Source organism: Dasypus novemcinctus, chromosome 5, assembly GCF_030445035.2.
Source record: "Dasypus novemcinctus isolate mDasNov1 chromosome 5, mDasNov1.1.hap2, whole genome shotgun sequence".
NCBI classification, from domain to species: domain Eukaryota; kingdom Metazoa; phylum Chordata; class Mammalia; order Cingulata; family Dasypodidae; genus Dasypus; species Dasypus novemcinctus.
In genome coordinates, this window is record NC_080677.1 from 102,165,129 (window position 1) to 102,191,729 (window position 26,601).

A 26,601-nucleotide genomic window follows, 5' to 3' on the forward strand; every position below is an offset into this window, starting at 1 on the left:
CAAATAAGGCAACATCATAGGCACCAGGGGTTAGGACTTCAGAATATCTCTGGAGAGGATGTATTTAAACCCACAACACCGGAGTTATAAAGACGATCACCAAGGAGATTCCCAGAGACTGGGTACAGAGGAAAAACCAGAATCAAAACCAAAACAGGCAGAGGACTTACAATGTCCATCAGAAGCCTCTAAAAAGAGAAACAAAAACCAGGCCACAGAGAAAAACTGAGGCCAACAGACTAGATCAAGCAACAAGAGGCAGTAGATTATCAAATTGCCTGGAGAGCCTACCAAGCACTAGAGTACAGGTACAAAAGAAATCATGGGGAATCCAGGGGATTATTTCTGGGTGAGGAGGGAGACATTCAAAATGTCCACCAATTAAGGCAGAAATATGGCAAAGGGAGATCCCTAACTTTGCCACTATTAAGATGCCGGAAAGGGGCAGGTTTGAGGTGTAGACTAATCTCTGATCTTTCTGGTACTACCTCATGTTGTGCCCCGAGCAAAAAAACACAAAACCTCATTGTGTTTTCTTGAGTGTGAACACAATGCTATGAGAAACTGAGGGTTCTTGGGTACAGTCTAATTCCAGCCAAAACTCTGACTTGGGACCCTGTTTTTAGTGAAACCCCCTTTGCCATTTTTTAGAGTTTTCTCTCCCTCAGATTTTGAAACATTTTACTGAATCCCTGAAAAGAACAAGAAATACCTCGCACCACGTTCAAGGCAGTCCTTTGAGAGAACAGATCTCTTGATCTGAAAACCCCACCTGTCCTCATCGAAACTTGTTTTTCCCCTCATCTGAACTGTGGGACTAAGCCCCTCTGAGCTTTCCCAATGGAATAGATCTGGTTCTGAAATCTGAATCTAAGGCAGTAACGAGAAGTTTGTTTTGTCTGAGGTGAAAAGAATTTGAAGGTCACCTGTTAAATGGGGACAATATTTGTACCTAACTCATAGGATTATTATTAGGATTAAATGTGTTAATACATATAGAGTGCCTGGCACATAGTAAGTGATTGTTGACAGAGAGTGAGAGATAGAGAGGTGGAAAGATAAAGCTAGAGACCGGATAGAGATAAGGGTGGAGAAAAGGGAGGAAAAAGAATAGATGAAACTAAAGAAAAAATAAGAAATTCAGTGACTATACAACAAACTTAGATTTAGGGCAAACATTAGATTAAGCTAGTAGCACCCTTTGTCCTCTCATTCCTCATTGTGCTTTATATAACAAAAATTTGTAAACTTAGTACTAATGGGCCCATATTTCACCATTGTTCATCGGACTTTTCTAAGAATGTTATATAATGACCGTACTTAAATTTATCACTCTTCGCAAAGTTAGAAGGCAATGTACATTAACAAGCACATAAAAGGCCCTTGAAATAATTCAAATTTACCTCTGATTTAGGTAAAGTGGCAATTCATAATTTATTTTCCCTAAGTTCCTAGCTCCCCTTATTTGAAATTTAGCAGCTACATTTCCATTTTCCATATCAAAACTGAGTAAACTAAGGCAAAACATAAAACATTACCTAATTGCAATGTTAGCACCTTTCATTATTCGCAACAAATGTATAAAAAACAATTGTTGAGTAAAAAAAATCAATAAATGAGGCAAGCATTCTGTTGAAGTTATCTCAACAAAAAGCAGGTAGATGGTTTAAGAGAAGATATTTAGACTTCGAGATTTAAATCTGCTTTTTCCCTCTGTCTTATGCATACTATACCAAACAGTTAAATTAGTCAATCTAAACTCTCAGAAAATTATCTTCTTTCTTTTCATCTCATAATGATCCTAACACTCAGTACAGGGCAGTACAAAAAGCAAGGGCTTTAGCATTAGCTAGAATTGGTTTTTGCTGACTTTGGGGTGGTGGACAAGTTAATTTTTTCCCTAAAACTTTTTTCCTCATATAGAAAAGTAGGATGATCATTCTTATCCCAGAGTGTTGCTGAGATGTATAAATGCCATAATTAATTGTTTAATGAATATCTTTAGATGACTTTACACTCAGTTGTTGATTGACTGATTTAAAGCTTTGATTGATATAACTAATGTAATTTAGTTTACATTTCTTGATAAAATTTTAATTACAGGCTTCTTGTGTGCATTTCAACATTTTAAATTATAACAGCTATTGTATATTTGGTTAAAGCACTGTGAGCCATCAACAAATATTACTTATAGCTTGAATTTTTTGAAACGGTAGCTATTATATGTTAAGAATTAAAAGCAAACAAGCCAATTGAAATTGAGCAACAACAATATTTTTTATCAACCTTAAACATTCATTAAGCAGTAATGTACTAATTAGATCCAACCTCTGGAGATTCACTGTCCTGTAATTATGTTGACAATTGAGCAAATTCCTTTCAAAGTCTCTTTCTAACTCTTTAAAGACATGCTGTTAGCTGTTCTGGTTGTTTTCTTAGCAAAGGAAAACTTTTATAAAGATCTCACCCTTGACCTCCTTCTTGGTCCAAACTCTTCAAAAATTCTGAAGCTGAACTCCTTTCTTAGTGAATATTCCTGAAGAGCATTTTCACAGTAGATTTCTCAGTTCCTTGCAGAGTTCCTTCCCCTTCCTGTGCCTCCTTTGAATTGAGTCACAGGGATACTCCTGTCCTCTTATCAACTAGCCAAATTACTAGTCACCACAGGCTCTAGCATTGAGTTCCTCTTCCTCTTGTCTTAGATGAGAATCATAGGACATTTTAGCTCTCTTCTGGTCTTGGTGAGGAGACAAACACACCTGGCTTGTCTTCTCGTCCACATGGGTAAATGTGTTCAGGTTTTTATGGAGTAGTGCAAAGGGGCTGAGATAACTATGAATAGTAATAGATCTTTTTTAACTTTTTCAAAAAACAAATCAATTTTATCGATACATATTAATAAAACATACAATCTATCCAAAGTGTAGAATCACTGGTATTTGGTGTAATCATATAGTTGTGCATTCATCAATTCAATCATTATTACAGTATTTAACATTCCAGTAATAATAATAATAAAATGCAAAAAAGCAGACAAACAAAAAATCATCACCTCAAAGCACATCATGGTGTTTCTAACTAGCAGATCTGTTATAAGAGTATGGCAGTGATTGAAAGGGAAAGTCTAAGATCACATATATTACTAGAAGGAAAGTTAAATCTGTAACATGGGACTCTATAAGCTAGTAAAACCTCCTGTAAACAAGAATATGAGTGATATTGCATATATAAAACTGTTTTTACAAAATACAAGTATACTAGAGAGAAGGAAAAAGAATAACAGCTATGTATGGCAGGAGAAGCATAGAGAGATTGAGAGGTGGTGAGTTCTTTGTTTTTGTTTATTATTATCATTATTATTAGAATAATGAAAGTACTCTAAGAATGACTGAAGTGATGACTGTACACTTAAGTGTTTATACTAAATATTATTGATTGTATACTTTGGATGGATTTATGCTTTATTAATATGTATCAATAAAATTGATTTATTTTTTAAAAATGTATCACCTCTCAAACTCTCTATGCTTTTCCTGCTGTACATAGCTGTGTAATATATCTTTATATATATATATATATATACGCTTAAATAATCAATTTTTTCATTGCGTCTGGCATGTGTTGATAAATGCTGTATGCTAGGTGCCTGGTTTTTACAATAACAACAACAAGGAAAATGGTTATTTTTGACTGCTCGTATCTCATAAGCTTAGCAGATATGATAACAGCCAAAGTATAGTGGTTTGAGTTTGATATTGAGAACTAATCTTGTTACCCATTGCTTCTTTGATTTTTGCTAACTGCTGTACTTCCTCTTTTGCTAAATAGAAGCAGAATTGGTATGTTTGGCCAGACTAATATATGACCACCAAATATTCTGAAAATATTTGGATTCTATGTTCGTAATTTGTTTTGTCACTATTTTGTTTTAAATGTCACTTTCTTATTCTACTAATCCTATTTAGAAGACTGAAAACTCTCCAGGCAAGTCACTTTTTCTTACAAGTCAGAAAATTTCAACATGGTTGAGGAAAGGCAGCTTAAAATTTGAGTTTGAATAGGTAGTTTTCATTGTGGACTCCCCTGCAAAGATGCAAAGAGGTAGGTGAAATTAGTGAAACTCACACAAAGGCTTGAGTCAGTCTGATATGCGGATAGAGTCACTTCCATGAAGAGCCTCAGGTGATTTACTTACTTCGCAGAACACACTGTCTCTTGGGGAATGCCATTGCTAAGGTGCAGCAAAATCATCACATCTGGCTACATTGCTGTGAATTTGCTGAGTATTTAGTTTCTACCACAATTCTTTAATGGCTTTTATATTTAGATTTAAAAAATAGTTTTTGCACTTAGGGAAGCTTTAATGTTTTTCATGCTTTTCACTTCCTTTCATACAGAAAAGGATGGGGACATAGGATAGCATCAATTAATAATAATAGCGGAAGAGTTTGCTTTTTGAGTACTTACTATGTGCCAGGCATTGTGCTAAGTGCTTTATTCATATTTCATTACATTTTCACTGCCGTATTATGAGATAAATACTATTATGCACATTTTATATATTTTTAAAAACCTGAAACACAGAGATGTTTAAATAGTTTGGGTCAGGTAACTTGTTAACAAGTTTAATCTAATCTAACTTGTGTCCCTGTAGCTTACATATTTTATTACTTTAAAAAATCCTCAAGGAGATGTGAATTCTCTTCTGGTTACTGACTGGATTAAAGTGAAGAGATTAAATAACTTGCCCAAGATGACTTAATTAGAAAGCCACTACTCTGGGATTCAAAACTTAGATATGTCAAACTTCAAAGTTTTTGTCTTATCAAAGTTTTATGACCCATCCCACAGTAAAAAATATGTTTTACATTGTGACTTGGTACACAAATATATAAATATGGGACTGTAGAAAGAGTTCGTAAAATAATACCTTCACTTCCTGCCATGGTACTCTAATGTCCCTCCCCTCTCACTACGCTGTGCTACTCCACTCCACTCTACTTTTCTCTACTCTATCTTTCCATTCCATTCCATTACTTTTTATTATAATATATTTCACTTATCTTTTAAAAATGCTCATTGAACCCACTAAATCATTTCTATTACCCACTAACAGGCTGTGACCTGCAATTAGGAAAAAAAATGGTAAAGGGAGGCCTACCCAACATGATTTCTTGAATAATCATGTTCATAGTTCCTCATATTTGTTCCTGAAGAGAATAGTGCTGCCAGGGTGATAGAACTGATTTATTTGATATTCTGAATTGCTCTTTCCAGCAAGGTTTTGGCCAGAGACAGACCTGGAATAGGGGGTTTGATTTAGTGCTCCTATGACTTAGCTTTCCTATTTCTTCTTTAAAATAGAAGCACATGATCTCTGCTGAGGCAGAACACCACAGCATCCAAATTTATTAATAGAGATAAAGGAACAATTTACTGACTTTCTGCAAAGTGAGATGAATTTTGCTAGGCATAACTCTTCCTTACCCATCTTCCTTTTACATTGATAATATTCTTGAAAGAAAGCTTAGATTACTGCTAGTAACCTCAAACACCTCTATATTGTGTAAGCATCTGTATTTATGTTGGAATGACTTGTATGCCCCACAAAAGCATGTTTAGGTCCAACCCTTGGTCCTGTGGGAGGGAACCAACTTGTAAATAGGACTTTTGAAGTTTGTTATTTGTTAAGGTATGTCCAAACTGAATGAGGATGCACCCCAATCTAACATTGCTGAAGACCTTTTAAGCAAAGGAAATTGGACACAGAAAGAGGAAGATGTAGGAAGCAGCCAGAAGCTGGGAGGCAAAAATATCCAGGAAAGAAGGGAGAAGGCATCCTGTGCATTGCCATGTGACAGAAAACCCGAGGACCAAAGTTTACCAGCAGCCAGCTCAAGAACACTACCATTTTTAGAGAGAAGGCATAGCATTGCTGATGCTTTCATTTGGGACTTCTCCCAGCCTCAAAACTGTGAGCCAATAATTTCCCATTGTTTAAGCCAAACCATTGTATAATACTTGTTTTAGCGGGTGAGAAACTAAAACAAATTGGAAACTGAAACCTGTTCCCCACAAATTACGTATTCAAATCTTATTCGGTGTTCTTGTGGATATAAGCCCATTTGTAGAAAGGACATTTGAAGATGTTATTAGTTAAGGTGTTGACTCATTTGACAATAAGATCTTCGGATTTCTATTTTAGTTGAGACCAGATTGAATGCAGCTGGCCTTTAATACATATGAATGAAGGACGTATAAAGAGGGTAAATTCAGTTATAGAAGAAGCCAGAATTAGAAGAGAGCTAGAGAAAGAAATCACCTTGTGATGGAGAACTATCATAAAAGTTATCCAATAATAAGGAAAGTTTAATAATACAGGTGATCCAGAGGATATAATACTGCACTAGACTTGCATAGCTTCTTATAGAAGTACCCATATGGATCATTTCACATATCCCAATATCCCTGGGAGTTAGATAGATATTGGCATTACCAATATATTTTAAAGAGTTAAGTGACACCTAAGGATTGAATAACTTGGATCCTCCAGCTATTGCATAATAAAGCTATAAACAGAAATGAAAGAGGAGAATTGTGGGCAAATGGAAAAATAGGAAGTTCTGGGAAAAACCATATTCCTCTACCAGCATAACTACTAAACAGGCAAGAACTGTCTGATTCAACTATTTTCAAACGCAGGATTCCAGGAGAATACTGTACATCATCCAGAAAAGAATGGGAGAAAAAGACTGAGTATTTACAGTAAATAACAATAAATTGCTTTCTCCACATGGCAATTACTACTGACCATCCCCCACTCTCATGGCAGACAGTGATGAAGTATGGCCCCTGTGGTTGCTTGCTTGGGTCAGAAAGGGATATAAAAATCCATTTCACAAGATCATTGTGTGCACAGACTGAGTTGGTCATAACCTGTGATTAACTACTTCACAGGACCCTAATCACTGTGGACCCTGATATGACCCACGCTGGATAAAAGTGGCAGAAGAGATTTAAAGAGAGGATGCTTCCTTGAACCTTAGAGGACAATTAAAAGGCTGCATGTGCTGTGCAGGTCAAGAAAGCATAGCTTTGGGGATCCATGGAAGAAGCATCTTGTACCCTTCTTGGGCCCTCCCTCATCCCCTCTAAAGGGCGTCATGGAGGCAGCGGGGTTCTCCTTGTAAGTCGCTGGCCTTGTTCTGGGTGGAAAGATCAACTTGGGAAACTGCAATCTGCCTGCACCCTCCTCCTAAATTTTGCCATCCAGGGAAGAGCAGCATGAAACAAGGAAAGCAATCTGAGAAACAATTGAAGCAGACAGTTTGGGGTAAAGGTTTACCTGCTTTAAGTCTTGTAGCAGAACATATGGGAGAGGGAGAAGTTCTGTTTTCTGGGAAGTAGAGGGTGCATTCACACTCCTGTAAACAGGGGAGCTCCTAGGGCCACTGGCAAGCACAGGCCAAGGCAAGACACAGGCACAGAAAAGATAGGAGAACTCACATTAAGGAAAAACTCTGTCATATCATTAGCTGGTTTCAAACTCAAGAAACAGACCATTGAGGAAATAAATCTGAAAATTAACATTTTAAAATATTAAAATGTACAGTGTACAACAAAAGATTATAAAACAAATAAACAGGAAATGATGTTCCACTCAAAGGAAGAGAATAAAAATCCAGAAAACATCAGTGAAGACCAGATTAAGGACATAACAGACAAAGACCTTTTAAAAATTATCTTTAGTATGCTCAAAGATATGAAGGGAAACATAAAGAAAAATACTAAAGTATATCAGGAAAACTATGAATGAAAACTATGAGCATCTCGAAAAAGAGAAATTTTATAAAGGAATCAAATAGAACTGCTGGGATTGAACACCACAATAACTCAAATGAACAAATTCCCACAGCAGATTGTAACCAGCAGTGGAAGGGCTCAGTAAATTTTAGTCAAGAAAATTGATGAGTCAGCCTGAGGAGCAGAGAGGAAAAATAATTATGAAAGTGAAAAATAGTTAGAGACCTCTGGGAAACCATCCAGTGCACCAGTATATGCATTTCTAGAGACCCAGAAGAAGACAAAAGGGCAGAAGGAATATTCAAAGAAATAATGGCAGAATACTTCCCAAACTTAGCAAAAGAGAGAGTTGTGAAAACTGCAAGAAAAAAACAAGATGTTACATACAAGAGAGTCCCAATAAGAGTAACTGCCCATTTCTCCTCAGAAACAGGAAGGCAAAAAGGCAGTGGATTGAAATACTTAAAATGCTCAGAGAAGACAATTGCCAACCAAAAATTTTATACCCTCCAAGACTTCCTTTCAAAAATTAGGAACAGATTAAGACATTCCCAGATAAACAAATCTTAGGAAGTTTGTCACCACTAGACCTGCCCAATAAGCAATACAAAAGGGACATCTTCAGACTGAAAAGAAAAGGTACTAGACAGTGGTTCAGAGAAGCATAAAGAAAAAAAAGACTTCTGTAACAGAAACCATTCAGGTAATTATAAATACCAGTATTACTATATTGTGTAGTTTAGTATGTAACTCCAAACCATACAATACTTCTTATTTCCTTCCTTTGTACTTCCTACAGTTATTAAAATGCAAATACATAAAATGTAATGATCAATCTATAGTTTTGGACACACAATATCCAAAGACAGAATTTGAATCAAGTACAAAAAGTGGGAATATGGAGGGGTATAGGAAGAGTATATTGTGCAAACTATTGAAGTCAAGATGCAATCAAATCATATATGATTGTGGTATATTTATGATGCTACATTTTTGACACCATGATAACCACAAAGAAAATACATAAAAATATATACAGATAAAATGGGAAGGAACTTGATATGGTACAATAAAAAATCAAGTAATTATGAAAGAATAAACAGAAGAATTTAGGGAACAGAAAGGTACAAGGTTTTAAAAACACTAAACAGAAAAACAACAGAAGAAAGACCTGAATTATCAGCAATGAATTTAAATGTAAATGGATTAAATTCTTTAGTCAAAAGTCAGAGAGTGGCAGAATGGATATAAAAAACAAAAACATGACCCAACTATATGCAGTCTATAAAAGACTCACCTTAAATTCAAACACATAAATAAGGTGAAAGTGAAAGGAAGGAAAAAATATGCCATGCACATAGTAACCAAAAAAGTAATGGAGTAACCATATTAATATCAGGTGAAATAAACTTTAAGTAAAAAACAGTTATAACATACAAAGACAGTCATTATATACTGATAAAGAAGTCAATTCAACTAAAAGATAAAACAGTAATAAATATATATGTACCTAACAGCAGTACCACAAAATATATGAAACAAATATTGAGAGATTTATAGGGAGAAATAAATAGTTCTACATTAATAGAAGGAGATGCTAATATACCACTTTCAATAATGGATAGAATATCTAAACAGAAGATCAGTAAGGAAATAGAAACCTGGAATGATACTTTAAACCAACTAGACCTCCCCAAAATTTATAGAATTCTTTACCAAACAACAACAGAAAACACATTCTTCTTGAGTACACGTGGATCTTTTTCCAGGATAGGTCATATCTTAGGTCACAAGACAAGTTTTAAAAAGTTCAAAAATATAGTGATCTTACAGTGTATCTTCCTTGATCACAATGGAATGAGCTAGAATCCAATAACTGAGGGAGAAATGGAAAATTTGCAAATATGTGGAAATTGAACTACATTCTCTTAAACAACCAATAGGTTAAATTGAAAATCATAGGGGAAATTAGGAAATATCTTGAGCAAATAAAATAAAAATACAAAATATCACCAACTTACAGGATGTATCAAAGAACTTGCTGGAAGGGAAATTTATAACTATAAATGCTTATATTTTAAAAGAACAAAGATTTCAATGAGAGACAGCCTCCAAACTAGAAAAACTAGAAAAGGAAGAGCAAAGTAAGACCAATGTGAGCAGAAGTAAAGAAAAAATAATTAGAAAGCAGAGGTAATGAAATAGAAATTTTTGATAAATAGAAAGAATCAACAAAACCGTAAGTTGGTTCCTTCAAAAGATCAATACAATCAGTAGACCTTTAGCTGGATTGACAAAGAAAAAGACGTCATAAATGACTGAAATTAGAAATGAAAAGGGTGATGGTACATGAACTCTACTGAAATAAATAGAACTATAAGATGATATTATAAACAATTGTATGTGAACAAATAAGAAACCCTAGATGAAATAAGCAAATTCCTATAAACACACAAGACTCAAGAAAAAATATGAGACTTCAACAAACCAAGAAATTGAGTCAGTAATCAAAAACCTTATAAAAAAAAACCTAGGGTAAGATAACTTCACCTGGGAATTGTACCAAACATTACAAGAAAATTAACACCAATCCTGCTCAAATCCTCCCAAAAATTGAAGAAGAGGGAATACTCTCTAATTCATTCTGGGAGGTCAACATTACTCTCACATCAAAGCCAAATTCAGATGTGAAAAAAAAGAAAATTACAAGCTAATATCTCCTAAGACCATAGATGCTAAATCCTCAACAAGATACTAGCAAACTGAAATGAACAGAACATTTAAAAGAATTATACACCATGATCAAGTGGGATTTGTCCCAGGTAGGCAAGGATGGTTCAAAGTAAGAAAATCAAATAATGTAACACATCACATTAACAAAATTTAGGGGAATTCTTCACATAATCTTCTCAATTGACACAAAGCATTTGACAAATAATGACCCACAGTTAACATCATAGTTAATGCTGGAAAACAGAAAGGGGTCTAAGATAAGGAACAAGACAAGGATGCCCGCTGTCACCACTGTTATTCAACATTATACTGGTAGTTCTAGCCCTAGCAATTAGGCAAGAAAAAGAAATAAAATTCACCTAAATTGAAAAGAAAGAAGTGAAAATTTCCCTATTTGCAGATGACCTGATGCTATATACAGAAAATCCTGAAAAATTCACAACAAAGCTCCTAGAGTTGATGAATGAATTCAGCAAAGTGGTAGTTTACAATTCAATACCCACAAATCAGTACTGTTTCTATACAGTAGCAGTGAACAATCTGAAGAAGAAATCTAGAACAAAATTCCACCTATGATAGCAACTAAATGAATCAAATATCTAGGAATAAATCTAACTAAGAATGCAAAGGACTTTTACACACAAAAAACGATAAAACATTGCTGAAAGAAATCAAAGAAGACCTAAGTAAGTGGAAGAACATTCTGTGATCATGCGTTGGAAGAATTCCTACCCAAAGCAATTTATAGATTCAATGCAAACCCAACCAAAATTCCAAAAACCTTCTTAGGAGAAATGGAAGAGCCAATCTTCTAATTTCTATGGAAGGGTAAAGAGCCCTGAATAGCTAAGACATCTTGATAAAGAAGGATGAAGTTGGAAGATTCATAATACCTGGTCTTAAAAATCATTATAAAGCCACAATAATTGAAACAGCACAGTCTTGCCACAAGGACAGACATCTAGACCAATGGATCTAATGGAGAATTCAGAAATCCACTCTCACATTTATGGTCAATTGATTTTTGACAAGGGAGTGAAAATCACTAAATTAGGAAAGAATAGACTCTTCAACAAATGTGCTAAGAAAATTGGATCTCCATTTGTAAAATAAATGTTTCCAGGAAGCCAGTGCGGCTCAGTGGTTAAGCGTCAGCTTCTCACATACAGAGGTCCCAGGTTCAATCCCTGGCCCCTGGTACCTCAAAAAAAAATGTTTCTAGTGCTGTCTATGGAAAAATTATTGTACTCTTACATTATAATGTGCCATTCCCAAAAGAAAAGGATGTTCTTGTGGGCATTTCTGAGAGAACAGAATTAGTTAGAATGTAATATTCAACTTCCCTTCTAATTGTAACCTCTAAGATATAGCTTAGTTTCCATAAAACAAAGTAATTTCAAAAGTAGCAAATGTTACTTAAGAATGATAAATCCAACCCTTTAAAGACTATATCTTATTAAACTCTGACAGGATTTTTAACTGGTCCAAAGAAAAAAATTCAGTCTTCATCTTAAGTGCCTTAAATGCTTACAAATTCCTGATAACTTAGATAAGAGGAAAATTTACCGTTGTATTTTCTTTTGAAGGTGAGTGCCTATATTCTTTTTAATAGCATTTATCTTCAGCATTGGTAAATGTGTTTGGTTGCATTTGAATCAAAAAAGTCCCCATTGCCTTTGAACAAAGGAAATTTATCAACAGATATGTTTTCTGTTTTTGTATGTCTACTGTGGACATTTGAGTCTTTAATATAATTCCATATGTAGAAGATTTAATAACCCTTACTTTGGTAGTTCAAAGAAATATCAAAATTTATCTGACTGGTCAAAGGAAGAGAAACACCAGCTATTTCTAATGGAAGGTTAATGGTTACCTCATATCCCATGTTTTTACTTTTATACTTTGCCAACTTCATAATGCAAGACACCCAATAATAACAGAGATGTTTGTTACTCTTCTTAAATTTGACTTCATTTGGTCCTATGCCCCTTTTCCCTTTAGTATTACAAAGCAGAGCTACTGTAATCACAGAACTGGAATTGGTCTCAAGTTTATAATGCTGGTAAAGTGAATTGAATTCAAGTCAGACATCACTGAGCTCAGCTTGGGGTTTGACAATTGGAATTACAAAGAGCATTCCTAGTGAAGCTACTGTGAGTCTAACTGGCATCTGGATTTTAGAGGGTCTTCAAGTCTTTACTCAATTAATGAGTTTCATTCATATCTGGTCATGTCAGTGCTTCATGCTTGGCAATATAATACCTGATTGTAATCTGAATAATGTTTGCTTTCTCTGGCTTCTGAAATACATGCATCAGTTTTTGTTAGAACATATTCATGTCATCATTGGCTATAATTTTGAGTTTACTGAAATTCAAATACATCAAGTTCATTCATAATTAATCAACTAATTCATTTAGCATATATCTACTGAATACCAATTAAGTGGTTCTGTAAATTGAACAATAAATTAATCTTACCATTAAATAATCTTACCAATTGAAGAATCTTACCCCCCAAAAAAGAATCTTACCATTAAAGAATCTTACCAAAACAAAAATATACCATTACTTATATTATATAAGTTCTTTAATAATGTCTCTATATTTGATTTACAAAGACACTTGAAACAGAATGTCATTACAGGCACATTCACATTCTTTCCTAAGGAATTCTTTTCTATGAATGTTACCTGTTTTTAATAAAACATGGTTTGTATTGATTGAACTATCATGAATTTTAAAAGACAAAGTTTTAATTTTTTAAACGTAAAATTTAACTTACTTAAGGATTCACTATTTAGAATTCATGTTTAATCAGACTATGTTTTTCTAACTTCTTAGATATATTATTTCCTAATTATATCATGGCACAACCAGGCAAACTTTTACTGCATAAAATGAGTATGTATAAATGTATATCCAAAATCTACACAGTAATTAAAATAAAATTTGATTTTGGAAACTGCCCTTGAAGGTTTCCTTTATTTTTTTGGTTTTTCTTTTTTTCCTCTTCCCCTTCCTTCCCCCTTTAAGGAAAAGGAGCAGGATTCAGAAAAATAGTTTTTAACTATAACAAACTTCAAGCATGATTTTATCATTTTGAAAATATTTTGAATTTATTAATTCTAGTTTATTTTATAAATTTTGTAAAAAGAACCATCTTTAACGTTTATCGCCAACTCTGCATTTCCTTTAAAGTGGTGCCTTACAATTCATTTTTCATCTATAATGCACTACAGAAATCAATCCTTAATTTAACAAAATGCTTAGCAATAAAAGCAACTGTGATTGAGACGTGTTTTACCATTGGACTCTTAAACTCATTTCAAATGCTGCTTTAGAAATTTATAATATTCTTATGTTAATTTATCTTGCTAGCTAATCTCTGCCACAGGCACTTGAATTTGTTGGGATTAAAACAGCCTAAGTGCATACACACAAACAAACATGCACACACACAGGTTCCCCTTCCCCATCACACAATAATATCTTAAAAGATTATGTCTTCAATTAACTGGGTAAAGACCTATCTTCTTTTACCCAACAGGTTAAATACTAGGGTGCTCTCAGATTGCCTGGAGCAACTTCTGACCTATAGATATTTTAGAAGAAAAACTTTTAGTCTTACTTCAAAGTAAGTAGTTTTTTCTTTTTACTTCTTCCTGTAGTAGGGAAAATCTATAGTCTTTCTGTGCAGAAATTCTGTAATGTGCTACTTGCTATGTCCTTAGGTTTGTGAGTAGTTTGTCTGCCATTAATCATGCCTTGTACTGGATGCACAGATTAAGAATCAGCAATTTGAGAATCTCCAGCCTGTGCAAAATTGTATGTGTGGACTGCACTGACAAAGTTAGGACAAAATGAAAGGAAAGATAGGAACTGAGTGGCATAAAAACAACAATAATAATAATGATGATAATAATAGAGAAAGGAAAAAGGGAAGGACAAAGGAGTTAGTGGAATGCCACTAAAAATATCAACTTCTCTTGTTGAATCAAATGTGTGATATCTATTTCTGGCCAAGCTATTTATAAAATATCATAATTTAGCAAGAAATTTCCTAGAAAAATATTTTACTTGAAGGCTTCTTTCTTGCCTGAAAACATATATATTTTTGCTTTAAGAGAGGAAACCTGCACATGGATTTTTCTGCTTTGGAGACATTTTTCTGATCTCTTAAAAGTTGGTTCAAAACTTTTACTTAGGATATACTATAATTTGTAACTGGAGATAGAAGTCAATCTATAGTTTAAATTATAAACGAAGTGCTTAGGAATTGATACCCATTCTACCAAATGTGATTAGGATACAAGGGTAATAAATTTAGGATTGCTGTTCACTTGAAATTTTTCTTTTTTCTTTTTCATGCTAAAAGGATGTTTCCAAAGTATTTATGGAGGTAACTTAAATTCTGTATTCTGAGATTTCCTAAGGCTAGGAGCTATTTGTTCAGGGACTGACAGTGCTTTTTATAATTTTTTAGTTCATCTGGGGACCTTTAAGAAATGGGGACAGTGGGGTAGCCCTTGGGAATTACTGCTTTACTCCCTGGTCTCCTGCCAATGCCTCTCCCCTTCCCTTCAGACTTGCATGTGTCCTGGTCTCTTTAAAAACACCTCATTTTGTGTTCTGCAGGGTTATAATTTTGAATTTCCCAAAATTTTTCCATATTTTTTACTTTTTACTTTTACATTTAAAATAATTTATATTCAAAATTTATAATAATTTTAATGGTAAGAGGGATGCATTTAAATTCAGTTCTTAATTCCTCTTAATGATATAAAGGAAGATGCCTCATGGAAATGGGTTTACCAAAAGGGTAGACTCTAAAGTCGACACCTGACTGATTTCTAGATCTGTTAGCTATGATTCTCTAGGATGAAATAAGTAAAATAAAACATTTATTGTGTAAAAGAAGAAGAAAGAACAGAAAATTAATGCAAGAAATTTGCCTCTTTTGTTTGGTTTTTCTTTTGGTGACTCTTTTCTCTTTACCTCAGAATCCCAATTGCCAATTTTTCCTCCAAAAAATAAAACAACGCCTTGTGCAAGTTATCTAGCGAATAAAAAGAAAAGATATATGATGATTCTTCTTTCTCCTCTGAAGAGAACCCAAGCTTCAAGTCTGTTGTAGCAAACTACCGCCCAGCATTAAATTGCATTTTGCTTGCTCCCAATTTTTAAGAAACTATGATAGTTGAATTAAAGAAAATGAGAAGATCCAAACTACATAACTACCTTTTGAAAATATCAGTGTATTCTTATTTCTGAATATTCTTCGATCCATTAAGTATGTGCTTACATGTTTTTGTATAGCTCAATTTATAGTGTGTACTTTATACTGTATTTCACGTAGTATTTTAGACAAACATCTTTTTATGTTGCTTCATTATTTTGATAAGTAGTTTTGATAAATGCATAATATTCCCTTAGATTGAAATACTCTATTTATTTAACTATTTCTTATCATTGGGTATTGAAATTGTTTTTATTATTTTCCCATTTTATAAATGCTACAAAGCATAGTAGTGAATATCACATATATATGTGTTTGTGTGTGTGTATATATATATATATATATATAATTTTTATTACAAAATTGCTTTGAATTAATCCTCAGACAAGTGATTCCTGGCTCACAGGATTTAACTAACAGTGTGTTATGGTGACAAAAATCCTTTTCAACAGGAATGAAGAGTTTAATTTCAAGGAGACTTTAAAGGTACTCAGATCTTGAGCTTTTAAATCTACTTTGAGGAAAATAGTCTGTTTTTAAGGGATGCTAATGAGGTGCCTATGCACTAGGAAGACATTGAAACCAGCCCAATCCTTGCCCTTATACTCTTGAAAGCAGGTTGAGCAGTTGGGTTTTGAAAGGGCTCCAGGGTGTACCATTGTTGGACTTGGGAGCATAGCAAACACTTAACAGGAGTACTTTAAGAAGCAATTATCCACAAAATGGTCAAGGAAGACAACTTGAGAAACAACTTTAATAGATATAAATTCAGAACAGATTTTATGAATGCTAGTGGAGGGATAAGGACAGGTGTTAATTATCTGGACTTAATCAGTTAAGGTTTTCTGGGGAGGTGAAGTTCATGTGTAAGTTTCTCTATTAGATGTTTTAAAGAAAAGGAAGTTTCTACTTTAGATGTTAAATTCTAGGCCTGCCCACATATCTGTATCCCAAGAATGTGTCTGAACAATTGGCAGCCAAGTGGGCATCACCATCCCCAAATTCTCAAGAGGGAGGAAAAAACACCTAAGAGGGAAATGGACCAAAGTAGACTAACTGTTTTTTGTTTTTGTTTTTTTTTTTGTGTGTGTTTATAAATGGCATTTATTTGGGGTTAATTGTTATTTTAGTTATGGAATAACTTGTAACATTGATATAAAGACAGTGGTCACCAGAGGTTTTGAGGGGACGGAGAGAGAATAATAAGTGCAACATGGGGCATTTTGGGGACCTTGGTATTGTTCTGTATGACATTGCAATGATGGATACAGATAAAGATCATTATACATTTTGTCAAAATCTATAAAATTGTGCAGTGCAAAGTGTAAACCATAATGTAAATTAGAGACCATGGTTTGTAGCGATGCTTCAGTATGTATTCTCCAATTGTAACAAACGTACCACACTAAAGAGATATGTTGTTAATGGGGAGAAGTGTGACGGGGGGAAGGGAGGATATATGGAAATCCTCTATATTTTTTATATAACTTTTATGTAATCTAAAACTTCTTTAAAAATAAAGAAAAAAAAAGAATGTGTCTGAAGTCTTACACTAAAGAAAAGTATTCATTTCCTCAAAAAAATTTATATATAGTACTGCATCTCTGATTTAATAGATTCATCTTTTCTTAGTGAATTCAATAAAACATGAATTTATGCAATATGTTCAATGATTATTTTATCTCACTGGTGTTCTTTGGTCTCTCTGTTCTTTTTGTTTGAGCAGAAAATTTAAAGAGAGTCTTTTCAATATGAAAAATTTTGGTTCCACTGAATGTTTTATTTTAGTTAATAAATCAAATATTTTAGGTTATTTAGGAAATTGAATCATATGTATTAATATGCTTCTAAGAAAATGATGTTAGAAAATTTTAATTCTGTAATCTTTTAACTGACTAAATAAGTTTTGGTTAGGAGTTATAAATTGAATTGAGAAAATGTTTCACATAGAGAAAAAAGTCAAATGATAAAGAGTTAAAATAGGGTTGAGAAATTGAGGTCCTAACATTTATATTTCTAAAATTCTAGCAACCTCAAGTTATGTATATAGAATGTTAGGTCCTTCTCATTATTGTTGCTAATGATTTAATATTCTCCTTTGCCTGAGCCATCATTTCTGGTCCCTTTGTATGTTCTGTAATCTTTTGTTGAAATCTGGATGTTTTGATATTTTAATGTGTTATTGTTGGAATTTAGACTCAGGTATTTGTTCCTTAAGCTAGTATACAGCCAGTGTTATGACAGAACTGTTCTTGATTGCTAAGAGCTAAAAAAATATAAAAAGAGAAAAAGGTCTTTGACCAATGGTCTTTGACCAATGAGTTTAGAGTATAGCTCGAGTCCAAAGCATAGGGCCTTCCCTGCCTTTTGTTTTGGACTCTTGTCTTGGTCAAGTACATGTGGCCTTAAAAATTCTCCCATTTACCCAGATCTGTATGTCTTAGTTTTCTCAGGGTGCTAGGGACTGCACTTTATGTCCTGCAGCTAGCAATCCCTTGCCCCAGGCAGCCCTGATTTGGCTGTTCTCCCACAGCTTTCTGTGGAAAGCTCTGTGGAGAGTTTTGTGGAAAGCTCTGTGAGTTGTCTTCTACCTGCAGGGCAAGTTCTGGGACAGCAAACCTGCAGCGAATTTCCTTGCTTAAGTCTTTCAGTCTGCATCAGAAAGATTGGACACACAAATATCTCACCTATGTGTACGAGGGTTACTCTGCTCCCTTTGGAATGGGGATGTGGAACCTGCAGTAGGAGCATGGTGTGGTTCTACCCTGAGCCACTGAGGGGACAAAAGAGGGACCAGCCAGGACGCCATGAGATTCTACCACATTTAAGTTGACTTTTTCTTAATTTAGCGCTTGATATGACAAACATTTAACTGTTTTCTGGAACTTTTATAAAGATGCTTCTGCTAGTTATTACTGATTGTTCAAAGCTTCTGTACGGGGATGGAGTCTTGAAACCTCTCACTCTATCTTGATTAGGGGCAGGCAGTTATAACATTTTAAAAAGAGCTTTTAATATTTATTTTATGAATATAGTGTATTTTCATTTTTGCTAAGAAAGTTCACTTCTATTATCTTCTACCAACATCATTATAAAAATTTTATGGTTTTAAATATTTTACAGATGAGGTATTTATGGGTATGAGGAAAGAGATGGAGGAACTGATTGTTGTTTTTGTTGTTTTTGACTCAATCTGGTTCCATCTAGCCATTCAAGCCAGAAATTAAGGAGTCATTGTCTACTGCACTCTTACCCCACCAAATAAGTCCCTATGATAAAGTAGTCTTTCAAGAAGCAACAAACAAGAATAAGAGGATAGACTTAAAATTTCTTTTCATTCAATAGGCTTTTCCTAAGGCACTCTTTGGTGCAATGTTCTACACATCTAGTAAGTCAATAAGAAAAATAATGTCATTCACCTCTAAATTCACTCAATGATTATTTGGGAAGGCAAGAATAATGTTCACTATAAAAAAAATTGTGCCATATATAGCAGGAAATAATTTTATGGATTCAAATGCTGGAGTAGGCCCTCCATCTTCTAAAACAGCACTTAAAATTGAGAACTTTTAAAGCATAAAATCTCTGATAAAGAAATGCAGAATAACAAACTATGTATTTCATATTTCTTTTTTTTTTCAGTTGCAAAACCTTCCTGAAACTAAAAGCAAGAAGAATATTTAAATGTGACATAATCATTATACCTCTTTATCCATCAAAGTGACTGCATTCTACTACTCATTTTATATTCTTATATCTTGCATCAAATATTGGGTAAACCAAAGTGTGTAGTACCAAAGACGTGATTCCCATACTCATTGCTCTTTGCAATGGGAGAGATAAGGCTCAAGCACATCTTTGGGAGTTTCCTTGGGTTCAATGGAGCATCCCAAGCAGTTTTCATTTTCCTTCTGATTCCATGTTGCCTGGCTCTGAAATTCAGGGCACCTCCTCTTATTCCAAATGTTCCTTTCCTCTTGGCCTGGAATGCCCCTACTGAAGTTTGTGGTCAAAGGTTTAATATACCATTAGACTTGAGCCTCTTCAATTTTATAGGAAGCCCTCGAAAAGGTTCTCCATTGCAAGATGTTGCAATATTTTATGCTGATAGACTTGGCTACTATCCTCATATAGATGAAGTGACAGGCACAGTTGAGAATGGAGGAATCCCCCAGGCAGGAGTCATAGAAGCACATTTGCACAAAGCAGCAAACGACATTATTCAGACTGTGCCCGTGGACCAAGTGGGCTTGGCTGTCATTGACTGGGAAAACTGGAGGCCTACCTGGGAAAGGAACTGGGCACCTAAAGATATTTACAAGAATATGTCCATTAATTTGGTTCAGCAACAAAATCCAAAACTTAATTTTGCTGAGGCCACCCAGAAAGCCAAAGAGGAATTTGAAAAGACGGGAAGGATGTTCATGCAAGATACTTTAAATTTAGGAAAGTCACTTAGGTCAAATTACTTATGGGGTTTCTATCTTTTTCCTGATTGTTACAACCATAACTATAATAGACCTGGATACACTGGAATTTGTTATGAGTTAGAAAAGAAAAGAAATGATAGGCTTAATTGGTTGTGGAAGGATAGTACTGCCCTTTTCCCATCCATTTATTTGAATCAGCGTCTACAGTCTAATCCACAAGCTGCTCTCTTTGCCCGTAATCGTGTTGAAGAAGCCATTCGGGTTTCACACATACCCAGTGCTAAAAGCCCACTTCCAGTTTATGTATATATCCGCCCAGTTCTTACTGATGTGCCTTCAAGATACCTTACTCTGGTAAGTAAATCAAGATATGAAAACTGTGGAATAGTATCCACAAATCATGTTTAGTGGAATTTAACATCTGTTTTGAAGGGAACACTATTTAGCTTTTAATATATTTAGAAATGTGCACACACATGCTCTATATCATTATCTGAAAGAAAAATGAGAACAGGTTTCCTTTTTGAGAGTAGTAAAAATCTTAGGATTCATGGAAAATTATGTAAAATTAAGTAGCATAGACATGTTTTTCCCCCATGGCCTGCTCTCTTATCAAAGAAGTATTTGTTATAGTGTGGCAGTGGCTGTGTTTCAAGAAAGAAAGAAATAGTGGGGAAATGTTTAAATAATTATTATTAGGTCAGCAGGCCTAGTTCTGGTGCTACTATCCAATGACTAATCCTTTCATTTATGCCTACCTGCTAATTCTCTCACGTTTGCCAGGATGACCTTGTGAGGACAGTTGGTGAAAGTGTTGCACTGGGTGTCTCTGGAACTATAGTGTGGGGAAGCCTCAATTTAACCCACAATAGGGTAAGTTAAATTGATAGAAAATAGATGAAAACAATTCTACCTCAAAAACATAAAAAGTATTGAATAAGAAATAAGCACCATGCTTGGCACACAGTAGTAGGTGCTCAATTGATGTTGGCTGAATCAAAGTATTTTGCATTTATGTAGTCACGTTATAGAGCAGAGAATTTTGTACCTGTTCTTCAGAGGGGAAACAAATTCAGTGAGATTAATTGAAATTTATGAGATTACGTCAATAGTAAAAAGCAACAACAAGACTATAATCTCATTCTTTGGACCATATTATGTCTCTTCTCAAAAGATCCCCAACTAGTCAATGTGCTTTCATTCATTCTTTTATTCTTTCTTCATTCATTCAATTAGTGTTTATTGACCATGTGATTCAGTCATTAATTCATTCATTTTTTTCATTTGAGAACTTTTTTTCAGGGATCAGCAAACACAACTCATAAACCAAATCTGTCCTACTGACTGCTTTTGTATAGCTCGTGAGCTAAGAATGGTTTTTATAGTTTTAAATGGCTGAAGAAAAGGAGAATGGCATTTCATAATGTGTGAAAAGTACATAAAATTAAAATTCCAGTGTCTCCAAAATGTATTGAAACACTGCCTCAAGGCCATTGCACTAGCTGTTCTGTCTAAAACATTTTCTCCCTTAGGTATCTGCATGGCTAAAGTAGATGCAAAGATATTTCAAGAAGACCTATGCTGAGCATCACATTTAAAATTGAGACTCCTTCCTATAGTACATTCTCATTTTTCCTGTTAAACTTTTATTGTCTTTATATTACCTAACCACCATTCCTCATGATGATGTGTATTGTCTTCTCCTGCTATTATGTAAGCTACAGGAGGTTAGGGATCTTGGCCTGTTTTATAACTAATATTATCCAAGTACCTAAAATACATTATTAAAAACAATAATAATAGAAAAGTTGATTGGAACATAGTCATGCTCATACATCTAGGTATGTGTCTATGGCAGCTGTGGCACTACAAAGGCAAAGTTGAGTAATTATGACAAAGACTGTATGATCCAAAAAGCCTATTTCCTGTCTGGGCCTTTACAGAACAGTTTGCTGATGCCTGATTTATTGAACACTTGTTGTTAATGAGTGTCAGGTAGTCATTTATATGCTGGAAATACAACAGTGAATAAACTAGTCCTTTGCCATATAGGTACACTTGTATGAGTGGAAATATAATTTATATAGATATAATATGGTAGGTAGCAATAAATGCAGTGGAAAGCAATGAAGCAGTTTAGGAAGGATGGAAAGGGATGAGGGTAGTTATAGAAGGGGTCACAGATAAGGTTTGAACAAGTCTCTTGGGCACCTGGAAACAGTAAATGCAATATCCTTGAGGATGGAATGGGCTTGACATTTTTAAGAAAGAATGAGATTAAGTGCAATGTAGTAAGGAAGGGAGAGAGTGGTAGCACTTGTGGTTGGTAATCTAGCAGAGAATTAGATGTGGGGCTTCAAAAGCACTATGAGGGACTTTTATTTTGAGATGTAAGGTCTCCTACAGTTTTGAACAAAGAATAGCAATTTCTGACTAACATGTCAGAGGAATCAGCTGAGTTGAGATTAGACTGTGGGAGAGCAAGAGTGAGAGCAGAGAGAAGAGGCTATTGGTGATGGCATGGACCACAGTGGTGGAATTTGAACATAGCTCTATAGTAGAGGTAAAAGGACTGGATGAGGAAGTGAATGTAGAGTGGGATATGAGAACTGGCTGAGATAATTCCAATATTTTGGCTTGAAAGGTTACTTCTGAGTTAGGAAAGACTTTAGGAGGAGCCCTTTGGTGGGAGCAGGGCAGAGAGAGGAATGGGGACAATCAGAATTAGGGTTTTGAAAACATTACAAATACATGAACTTGTCCAAAACTTCCTTAAGGGCAAGGAAAAAGAAACCCGTTTTTTTTTTCACAGCTTATTTTTAGTAGTAAAATGTTAAATAAGTAAAATGTTAACCAAAGCTCTTTTTCTGAGTGAAAAAGATGTAGATGGGTAGTATGAATCATTTCTTTTCTCTCCGTATAATGTTTCTTTAGCTCAAAAGAACTTTTACATTACAACCTGCTCCTTTTCTGATTTCCTTTATTTACATTTGTTTAATTCTTCATATCAGGTCTGCTTCTACCACCTCTTCAAATCTTTTTGACTCAGTGCAAAAGTAAAGGTATTATATGAAAACTGATGAATTGGAATGGAAATTTTCCTTCTATGATGGATGTGGAAATCCTAGTGATTCATGTGCCATGGAGACAATCTAATGGAGCTCATAGCTCAGGGGTCCTATCCTAAGACCTATGGAAAATACACTTTATATTCTAAGACCAGAAGAAATCTTGGAACCAATTATATTCATCTCTAGTCCTTCAGATAGGGTAGCCATACTCTTACTTCATTTAAAAGTATTAAACAGTAATCACTTAAATGAAAGTCTTTCAAGGTAATCTGAGTCTTTCTTGCTTGTTTGGTATAATTCTGTTGAATAGGGTTTGATTACCAATGAAACGAAATAACAGAAAAATATAAGTACTGAGCAAAGTATATGTCCCTTGGGAAATCTTTTATATATCATAAAATTGTTATTTTAAAATGTATAATCCTCCCAAGTTTATTCCTTGTTTTTCTTTACCTGTTTTCCCAAATCCATAAACACCTTTCCTATTATTCTATGATGGACCATTTATAAATTCTATGTATGGCTTTTTTTTTTTTTTTGATAGGTGAGAACTCCATCTTTTCTCTAGTGTGAAATGAATCAGGCTTTTCCCAATAAGTAGGACAATATGATACCATTCAAGTGTCATTCTTGTTTTTCATTGGCACTTTAAACTCAGATTCACATTCTTCTACCATGATTCCCAGCTCTTCTTCAATGCCATTGACATAGTTTCGATATTTCTCCAACTTTCAACTATTTTCTATTTAATGTCCCTGCCTTGGAATGTCCTGCAATGGACTCTGTTCTATCTAATTCTACTATATTTCTCAGTTTATGATCACTTTGCTTGCTGGTTCTATCATTAGTTTCCCCTTTTCCTATGTCATTTGTAATCAATAGAATCATGGAATATTTGTCTTGCTTCCTCTGATTCATTAACAACTTGAGAAACATAATAGCAGATTTCCTTGCAGTTATGAAACTGACTTAAAACAATTGTTTTCATTTTTGCAAACCATTTGTTCCAGTAGTGTGCAGCTCCTGCTGGTTCTGGGGGATTAAAGCATGGGTATTTTGGGGGGCCATTATTCTGCCTACCAGAGAGGACATCATCTTAAGGAAGGTACCAAGAAATAAGTTCAAGTGGAGATAAGATTCCTTACTTTTGCCTGCAGACCTGCAACCACTACTTCCTTTGGTCTACTGAAGAATTAGCACGGTTAGCTCACACAATAGAACTGTTGATCACAAAGAAAGCAACTACCATCCAAGTGTTTAAAATGCCAGTGTCCAAGTTTTAGAATGCACCAGTCTCAGGATGAAACATTGCAGTTATTCACCACTCAAACTCTGCCAAATAAGCATATTTGCTGTTATAATTCACCCATAACTTGGACTACACATAATGTTTAATATAAAGCATTCTTAGATGAACCTGCTTAGTTGTTTTAAGCTAATTTATAAAAACACTCTTTCCAAACTAAACTTGTCTACTAAATGTGATACTATATTTGGTTATAATTTATTGAGTGTTAACTGATGGTCTTCTAGGCTCTGTGTTAAACACTTTAATAGACGGTGTATCTTTTAATCTTCACAACAATCTTATGAGGTAGATGCAATAATTATCCTTCTATTACAAATGATGAAGCTGAAGCATATGCAGGTTAATTAATTTTCCCAGGGTCACACAAATAGGAAATTATGACTCAGAAAGTTTGAGAAATTCCCAAGCTCACAAAGCTAGTCATTGATGGAGTTGGGTTTCCCATCAGGGCAGAGTCTTTGATCTGCTTCTGTATCACCCTGTTCCCTGTTAAATTTCTGAATTACTGAGAAAGACCAAGGGTAATGTATGTTAAGCTTCAGTTGGTCAACCACTTAAAGGCATGAAATGGCATGTGAAGCTCATCTAGAAATGTTTTTTAAAATAACAACAAAAACCCACAGTTGGAACAAGTTTGCTTGTTAGGGTAAAAATGGAAAAATATTTTCTACCTCTTGCTGCATCTTTTTTTTTTCCCTTTTTCTTTAAAAATTGCTTATTGCAGTGAATTGATTCATGTAAGAACTAACTTGTCTCTTGATATTCTGACACTATAATTTCTTATACTTTCACAGCAAGCTTGTTCGAACCTAGACTATTATGTGAAGGCTGTCCTGAATCCCTACTTAATCAACGTCACCTTAGCAGCCAAAATGTGTAGCCAAGTGCTTTGCCAGGAACAAGGAGTATGTATAAGGAAAAACTGGAATTCAGATGATTATCTTCACCTGAACCCAACGAACTTTAATATTCAGATTGCGCAAAGTGGCAAGTATGCAGTACAGGGAAAACCCACACTTGAAGACCTGAAGCAATTTTCTGAAAAATTTTATTGCAGCTGTTATACTGGCACTATTTATAAGAAGAAAGATGATATAAAAAGTGTCGATGCTGTTCACGTGTGTATGGCTGAAGGTGTTTGCATAGAAGCTTCTGTAGCCCCAGGAAAGCGTGGTCATAAGAAACCTTCCTGCAACATCTCTTTGACCACAACACCAGCCACGAAGTCTCCATGTGCTCCTCGGGCGGATTTCAATGTGCATCTTGAAGGAACTTGTACAGCTATGCCAAACAAGGCCCAAGAGGGCTGTCAGAATATCAACTGGAAAAGCACAATCATGATTTATTTCATTCAAGTACAAGTGCAGTTCTTATTAAATTTCCTATATACGTAATTTATGTATTGACATCTTTTAAATTTTTATATTGAATGATTTAGTCTTTTAGTCAACATATTTGACGTTTTCTATTTGAAATGTGAATCAAAACCCATGGTCAAATAGTATTTTGATTTTTTTTTTTTTTGAGCAATGATAATTTTCTCATGATCAATTTGAACTTGAAATTATTGACTGTTAAACAAAGGACACTGACTTGTTTCTTTAATTTTCATAATCATTGTCAGGACAGGGTTACCACTACATTGATTATTGCTAAAGTTTGCTTTTTTAAAATTCAAAGTAGAATGTTGATTATTAATATAGAATAGAATTTTTTGTAAGATGGTATCCAATTTTGTATTTTCTAATTGCTGTGACCCTATAGCCAATATCTCAAATGCTGTTAATGTATGTATAGAACTGAGAGGCACCTCCTTTTTTTTTGTTTGTTCTATCAAAGACTGATTGCAAGACTTATAATACTTGTAGGTCTAGGTTTCTTCTGAGAAAAATGAAGATTTGAAAAAATAAATTTTCTACAAAATTACAAGTAATTTGTAATGAAAATGTCAAGAAAATATGAAGGTGAAAATCTGTTAAAATTAAGATTTTAAGTACACTAGTCTAGCTTGAACATA

General features: G+C 34.4%; 1 protein-coding gene and 1 long non-coding RNA gene across 3 annotated transcripts in view; one reads left to right on the forward strand and one right to left on the reverse strand.

Moving 5' to 3' along the window:
* Nucleotides 1-25,982, forward strand: LOC101423888 (hyaluronidase PH-20). Of its 2 annotated transcripts, XM_058298048.2 has the most exons (5): nt 1-308; nt 14,086-14,172; nt 19,417-20,558; nt 20,988-21,077; nt 25,379-25,982. In XM_058298048.2, the coding sequence occupies exons 3-5, from the start codon at nt 19,605-19,607 to the stop codon at nt 25,976-25,978; spliced, it is 1,644 nt and encodes a 547-aa protein (XP_058154031.1). In that variant the 5' UTR covers nt 1-308; nt 14,086-14,172; nt 19,417-19,604; the 3' UTR covers nt 25,979-25,982. The 2 variants fall into 2 exon arrangements, with proteins under 2 accessions (XP_058154031.1, XP_004478317.2); XM_004478260.3 differs by lacking the exon at nt 14,086-14,172.
* LOC131278618 (uncharacterized) overlaps nt 25,619-26,601 on the reverse strand; it is an 18,760-nt gene continuing 17,777 nt past the window's right edge. The window contains exon 4 of the long non-coding RNA XR_009186000.1: nt 25,619-25,905. This is a non-coding gene — a long non-coding RNA (uncharacterized lncRNA). The remainder of the gene's footprint in view (nt 25,906-26,601) is intronic.